General features: G+C 36.5%; 1 protein-coding gene across 1 annotated transcript in view; it reads right to left on the reverse strand.

Moving 5' to 3' along the window:
- LOC133549777 (connector enhancer of kinase suppressor of ras 3-like) overlaps positions 1-7,577 on the reverse strand; it is a 123,112-nt gene extending 115,535 nt beyond the window's left edge. The window contains exon 1 of the mRNA XM_061895551.1: positions 7,301-7,577. Coding sequence (XP_061751535.1) covers positions 7,301-7,352 — 52 coding nt within the window. The 5' untranslated portion in view covers positions 7,353-7,577. The remainder of the gene's footprint in view (positions 1-7,300) is intronic.
- Between the last annotated feature and the right edge of the window lie 709 nt (positions 7,578-8,286).

Below are 8,286 nucleotides of genomic sequence, written 5' to 3' on the forward strand. Positions count from 1 at the left end.
GCAAAACATTAAATATTGTTCCATTACTATTTTAGATTTTAAATATTAGCTTTCTTTTTTAATTTGTGAAGGTTTTTGAGTGTTTAAAACTAAAAGCAAAACTGGTGTCTATAAAGGGGAAAAACTTTAATGTGTCTTGTACTCATGTTAGGATTCAAGCTCACTAGACATTAATGCGCTAATTGCGTCTCCAGGAAATGAGCATTATCACCTCGTCCTAGGCCAATGACAAATTTTGCTTGACAAAATCCATCCATCCATTTTCTACTGCTTATTCCCTTCTGGGTCGCGGGGGGCGCTGGAGCCTATCTCAGCTATATCATAAACAATTATTGCAGATAAACAACATTTTTGTCAACATTATTTTGAGACCAAATTAACCACTGATGAAATAATAATTCATAATGCAAGTATAACCTTTCATTGGAAAAAATTTTTATTTCCTGTGTATTTTAACATTATCATTGGAATGTAATAGTTGAATATACAGGTTGAATAAATCACAAAATGAAAATAAAATATTCTCTATTTGCAAAATGTTGCACTTGATTAAATATCTCAACAAAAAGAAATACAATATGTTCTGTCTGAGGTGGTGGTGGACCCTCAAATAAACATAACCAAAACAGTAAATAATATGGCTAATTGAAGTTATTGTGACCAAAATTATCATGGTTATCATTATATAATCGTGGTATTGTTGAATATGCTCAAATGTACCCACACTAAAATATTTTTCATATTTTAACAAACTTGTTTAATAACTAAAATAAATAGACAATATACTTTCTTGGCATAAGATACATTAATAATGTTCTGGCTTCAAAAGAGCCATATTATTTTTATTTGTGTGTTTAAATATGTTTATCTTCTTCCATTTTAATTTGCAAATGTTTTAGATTTTTTTTAAATAAATAGAAGTTAGGTGATCGTTGTGTTTCACTTCTAGTTTATGTGATGTCATGCGAGTTCACATCCTGTCAAAGAACTTTGAACTCTAAACTGTCATGTATATATCGAACGATTTGTGCAAAGGCAGCATAGCCTCAATGTTCAATTTGAATACTGTATCTAAGTTTTTTGGACCGTAATGAGTTTATACGAGTTTGGATTGGGATAAGAAGTTTTTTTTAAATGAGGAAAGACGTTGATATCTCTTGTTTTTGTGTTAGCATTTAAGCGAGCATGCAAGCTGACGCCAGTCAGTTCAAAATTTTATTAACATGCGTTTATCAATCACATACTTTTAATCATTTTAATTTGATACGTTAATACTAATCTTAGGGAGTTTTACAGCGGTTATTACTACGGTTTATGTACATGAAGTAAAGGAGTACTTTAGATAGTTGGCTCTGCCTGCACCAGTCTATAACGACACATGCACACAGCGGTTATCGACGCGGGCAAACTTATTGAGTTCATTTTCATTTATCATTCAGTTAATTGACTCATCGATTATCAGCCCAAGTCTAATATCACCGTGGGTTTCTCAAAGTGAGGTATCAAAAATAAACCAAAGTTGCATTTTCAGCCGTACATTTTTAGTGGCCTAAGATTTGGTCCATAACTCGTCCTTACACTTTGATTTTGAGACCATGATGATTTTGGTCAAACAAGGTGTGACATCTATTATTAGATTTAGACATTTAGATATTTTATTCATCATAGCCCAGTACATACATCCTTGAAAGGCTGTGTTTACTTTATCTACTTACTGAAACAAACTCTAGTCCTCTCAATGTTTTACTTCATCATTTATTTGCATACAATGTACAATCCAATTTTTTTTATTTACAGAAGTATGTTATTCAAGACAGGAGTTTGAAGTTTGCACTTATGTTGGATATTGTTTACTTGCATACAATGTGCAATGCTACATTTTTGGTAACACAGGTATTCTATTCAAGCAGAAGTATTGCTTCCAAAGGGAAATTCTTAATTTAATTATTTGAAAATGATTCCATAAACAGTACAATATATATCTGGTCTAAAAAGACCAACATTATATAAATTAGAATGTTGCTAAGAGTAAGATGCAGAGTAAGCATGCGTCATTTCAAACTACTAGTTTTTGATTAAATATAAGAAAAACGTATTTTGAATTATCGCTGTCAATGATTTCTTTCAAAAGTAGGGGAAAAAAATCTGAAAAAAACATGCATCAAATGTTTTGTGAAAAAAACGGGATTTTTATTTTTAGGCCATATCACTCAGGCCTACTTTATATAAAACTAATCTCAACTGCATTATGCCAGATATTTGATTTTTTTAAGTAATGCATTAATTACTTTCCCTAGTAATTAATTATATTTATTAAAGAGTAATTCCAATAGTAATGCAATTACTTTTTTTTTATTAGAGTAATGACAGTTAATTACTTTTTTATGTCATTTTCAAAACACAGCCTGTCACACAGCATCATGAAACAGTTGGCAGGTTGGTGTTCCTTGCTAACATATTTGTGTGTATGATGTTTACCAATAAAAACACCAATTTTAAAGATTCATCAAACCGTTTTCTACCGCTTGTCCCAATTATTTTTATGTTGCTGCTTATGTTAAAAATAAATTTAAACCAGGGACTTTTTTTTTGTTTTGATATTTTGTGTTTTTGATAGCTGAAGTATTGAGCATTGCTAAATCCTTTTTTTTTTTTAAAGAAGATTTTGGACTCTTTTTTTATTATTGTCAAGGCCTTTTCTTTTTTCTCATCATAAAACACCCATTACGTTGGAATCCTATTATGTAAAACCTACTTTTCTTGCTTGTTGGTACCTGTTTTTGTAAATGGTAAATGGGTTGTACTTGTATAGTGCTTTTCTACCCCTTTTAAGGAGCCCAAAGCGCTTTGACAGTATTTCCACATTCACCCATTCATACACACATTCAAACACTGACGGTGGGAGCTGCCATGCAAGGCGCTCACCAAGAACCATCAGGAGCAAGGGCGAAGTGTCTTGCCCAAGGACACCATGGACGTGACTAGGATGGTAGAAGGTGGGGATTGAACCAGTAACCCTCAGATTGCTGGCACAGCCACTCTACCAACTTTGCCACAGCCACTCTACCAACTTTGCCATCCCCATCAGTCCCAAAATTTTAAAATCAAGGCATGGTGGAGATATTCAGATATGTTAACGGATATTTACATTTTTGGGTCACTTTAGGGGCCAAACTATATCGGGATATGAGTTTTGATCCATATCGCCAAGCCTTACTTTCGTGTTAGCGAGAGTGCAAGCACAGTTTATGGATGTTCTGTTTAATTGAGCATTAGAGCAGGCCTTATGATGGCATTGTGTTTATATGTCTGAGTGCACATGTGTACCTTGCCTGAGTGTTAATAATGAAATTGACATACTTGAGACATTTCATATTGCTCTTAAATTTTTTTCTGTGCCACTAATTTTTTTTCATTTAGTAGCACCGGTGCTACTAGCGAAAAAGCTGTTATAAACTATATTGTAATACTATAATTAATAATAACAGATTTGTTTTATGTGTATGTATACTTTTTTTTTTGCCTTTTTAAAGCAAATATATGCATCATAACAAATAATGTGATGATGTCATATAAGCCATGCCCCTAACCACGCTCCCACAGCTACAGGTATCTTGGCAATCTCGGGGAAACCCTGTAGTCATTAAATTGTTTTTTTAAAAAGCACATTATTTGACATGTAGAAGTAATTTGGGAACAGTTTGGCTCTTTGGAATAAAAAATGTGTTTCAGATTTTTTTCTCACACTTGTGTATGAGTTGGGGTGGCGGCGTTGAGATCTGACTATGACGGAGTCTGTTTCTTTTCGGTGATGAGTCTTTAGGCTGTCAAAAATTTGGTGCATAGCTATTTCATTTTCTATGATAAATATTAATTTGTGCAATGGCAATGCAATAGTGAAGTTAGTACACGGTGCAGTGCAATTGTGACAAGAATTGGCATAATAACTTATTTCAGTGTTTTGGTGTTTAGCCTTGGTTTTCTTCTTTTTTGATTTTAGCCGAGAAGTTTCATTTGGTGCACCTCTAGTAAAGACCAACAAAGATAATCAATAGGTCTGATTTTCCGGACTCACGCTGGACTTGGGTGTGATTCTCCCTCCCTGGCCTGTGCTCATCCCTTCCTTAAATTCCTTACTGTCATGTTACTGCATATTCCCTGGCTTTGTGGATTATTTTGAGTCCTAAATTAGATTATTTTCTGATTATTTCTGAATGTGCAAGGTTGCGGTTGTCATTAAGTAACTGCATCTTTTAAATGACATATCTTAGTTCAGCACACAAATGTAGCGTGTGTGAGCCAACGGGTTATGAGAATAACTTTTGAATTGATTTTGAGTCTTTGTATTTTATATTTCATATAATTTTAGTTATCATGAAAAACATACAATGAGCGATCGGATTATAGTAATTCTATGAGGAGCCCTTCTGCATGCAATCGTGCCGTGCCTTGGTTCATCCATTTTAGCAATGCCAGAGGGGAAATGTAACAGAATAACCAAAAATGCCGGACTTTAGGTGTGAAGTAGCCCTAAGCACGGTACGTCTGGGCTAGTGTCATGAGCAATTTCCCTCCAATTGTTCATATGTATGAGCAAACGTCAAAACTCCTTGAGCATTCAGTGGCACACATGTGAGCAACGGCAGGCGTGCACACAGTTATGCGCTTTTCTTTTTATTCGATTTTGTGCACGGCCTAGATTTGCCGGGCGCAGAGGACGCGTGAGCGGTGTGCAATTGTACAGGCGCGTACCTTAGAGGGAACGTTGGTCATGAGTAAACCCTAATCCTCTACCCATGTGTGTCCTAGTTTGGCTCTTTTTAACGAAACTCACCCTTCCACAATCCCTTTTAGCTTCCAACTATAGATGAGCAAGAAACAGACGTGCTTCAACCAGCAGTTAACACAGTCTATTTGATTTTGGTTTACCTAAAAGTTTTATAAAATACATTTAGATTAGATGCTATAATCTTTTAAGAAAAGTACTAGTGATGTAACAATAAATGGTAAACTCCAGACCGTTAGTATTACTGTTTTAAATTTAATTTATCGCAAAAAACTATAAAAAAAACGGGCAGCACGGTGAGACAGGGGTTAGTGCATGTGCCTCACAATACAAAGGTCCTGAGTAGTCCTGAGTTCAATCCTGGGCTCGGGATCTTTCTGTGTGGAGTTTGTATGTTCTCCCCGTGACTGCGTGGGTTCCCCCCGGGTACTCCGGCTTCCTCCCACCTCCAAAGACATGCACCTGGGGATAGGTTGATTAGCAACACTAAATGGTCCCTAGTGTGTGAATGTGAGTGTGAATTTTGTCTGTCTATCTTTCTGTCTATCGAATATAGGCTCCAGCACCCCCCGCAACCCCAAAAGGGAAAAGCGATAGTAAATGGATGGATGGATGGAAAACCGAGATTAATAACGGATAAACTCACGGAATGACTGCCGCCAGCTTGCTATCCTAAACGCTAACATGAAAACAAGAGACAATATAATCTTTCCACATCAAGAAACAAAACACCCCAATATAAAGTGTATAAACACATTGCTGTCTGAGCAACTAAGATATTCAATTTTGTACATTGCCCCTACACGCTGTGCTCTTTTAGACAGAGTAATTGTAAACAAAAACAATATGTGTAAGTTTACAGAAAGAAATACTTGGTGAAAAGATGTGTGTACAAGTACTCTTTGAGCACATTCAACAATATAGCAACAATAATGTTAAACATTATCATTTTGGGGTGGTATAGCTCGGTTGGTAGAGTGGCCGTGCCAGCAACTTGAGGGTTGCAGGTTCGATCCCCGCTTCTGCCATCCTAGTCACTGCCGTTGTGTCTTTGGGCAAGACACTTTACCCACCTGCTCACAGTGCCACTCACACTGGTTTAAATGTGTAACTTAGATATTGGGTTTCACAATGTAAAGCGCTTTGAGTCACTAGAGAAAAGCGCTATATCAATCAATCAATCAATCAATCAATCAATCAATCAAAGTTTATAGACCTTAATCACAAGTGTCTCAAAGGACTGCACAAGCCACAACATCCTCAGCTCAGATTCCACATCAGGGCAAAAAATCCTCAACAATGGGATACAATGAAAAACATTGGAAGGGACCACAGCCCGGCGACCGTTGCAATGGACATCGAGTGGATCTAGTTAATAGCGTGAGAGTCCAGTCCGTGGTGGGTCCAGCAGGGGATCATCTTATGTGGAGACAAGTCAGCAGCGCAGAGACGTCCCCAACTGATACACAGATGAGTGGTCCACTACGGGTCCCGACTTTTATACAGATATAATTCAATAATATAATATGATTATAATAATGTAATAATAATATAATATAATTTGTATCTAAATATAATTCACTTCTCTTCACAATTTAGGTCACAATACCCGTGATATGACATTTTCATATTATTACATCCCTAAAAAGTACTATTCTGTACAAATCCAACCAGTCATGTTGTACTATCCTTAAGTTTCAGAATGGGAGCAGTGAATATTTCCACCCATACCTCACATACCATTTGACATACTTCATCACACATAGCTATGCTATGACTATAGGCCCAATAATGCCGTCCTTTACCACAGGTGGCAACTATGCTACATCGGCCTCTGAACCAAGTAAGTGAAAGGGCTTTAAAAAAAAAAAAACATTGCCTGGCCTGAACTTGCAAGTGCTTCGGAGCAATCCATTGGAGCAGATTTACAACAACCAAAGCTGTGATTTCTATGGTAAATAAGCAATGTCTGCACATTGGTATTTCTGAGTGCATATGAGGCTTGTAAAATGACAGAGTGCCCAGTGTAGTTGCCCACAAGTTCAGATAGTCAGCACATTTGTTTTTAGACTCTAAAGCAGCACCAAATACAGCAAAAAATTTACTTGTATATAAAATAACACTTTATGCACTGCTTCTGATATGTTGTATTGACATTATTACATCTCTCGGGTAATTTAAATGTTTTTTTGGTGCATATATTTATTGTTATACATTGTGTAATGTTTGTTTTGACAATTAGGCCCCTGTTTGCAATCTTAAGGGTTTTTCCTACTTTACAAAAGGCATTCAGAACAGAAATCTAACAAGTCTGACTCCAATTTGCTCATTTGATTGACAAGTGAGTGAAATGCTATGCAGTGTCATTGTTGAGCGCTTTTGTCACAGTTTCTACGAAACTAGCAGTGGTATTGTGACAAATAAGCCTTCCAAGTGACACCAGTGTTATTGTTGGTAACATTTCTGACAAAAATACGACAATAGTAAAGAGAGGAAGAAGAATTAGGGGTTTACCTTTCATCCAGTCAACAACTTGCTTCGGCGTCCACTTTGTTATCGGCTCCATGGCTTCTTCTTCAGGCGTGGACAAGAGCAAATATCGTTTTGGTTACGCTGTATGAGGAAGCGTTCGGTCCACCCAAGTTGTCACATTGTTTGTAATAACTTTCTGGCGGACTTTGGCTGTTTGTGAGTGTTCTCCGAACAATTTTAATGACGCGATAAGTGGCTGCGCATATCCCCCACACCTCTTGGTCCGCCGGTGTGGGAACTGCGATGCCTTCACTGACAACTCGTAAAAGGAATAACAGAGCACCCACAGCGTAGAGACGCAGGAGAAGCGTGTAGTTGTATGGCCTTTAACATGCAAAACTACTTAAAGGAAAACTGGATTTTGCTGTGATAAAATAAATGAACGGTTCAATTAAATATGATGACATTTTGTATTTGTTCATGTTCTTAATCAGTCGACATAATGTTAGTATTTACGAGGAACAGTAAACGCATTATTGTGACGTCATGACGTTTTCACTCAACCGGCCTTATTTAAAACCAAATCCATACTCGACTCATTTTCTCTTCAAACATAATTTCAAAATGCAAAAGAAAATGTTCAAGAACATTTAATTGATCGTGGAAGAACAATTGAATTGATTAACGTGGACCCCGACTTAAACAAGTTGAAAAACGTATTCGGGTGTTACCATTTAGTGGTCAATTGTACAGACTATGTACTGAACTGTGCAATCTACTAATAAAAGTTTCAATCAATAAATATCTACAAATTTAATGTACGATTGGTGTTTTATGATTATGGCTACATCATAATGTTTTGTTTTCATGTTCATTTTGTGACGGGGGCCACCAAGGAAGTGCATCAATGCTGCCCTCTGCTGGTGATTATCCACACTGCTGGTGATGGTAATGAATTTAGTGAAATTGTTTTACATGTGGCTGTACAAAAACACAGACCTTGCAAAAAATGTTCATTCTCTATCTTA

This window comes from Nerophis ophidion, linkage group LG03 (assembly GCF_033978795.1).
Source record: "Nerophis ophidion isolate RoL-2023_Sa linkage group LG03, RoL_Noph_v1.0, whole genome shotgun sequence".
Taxonomy (NCBI): domain Eukaryota; kingdom Metazoa; phylum Chordata; class Actinopteri; order Syngnathiformes; family Syngnathidae; genus Nerophis; species Nerophis ophidion.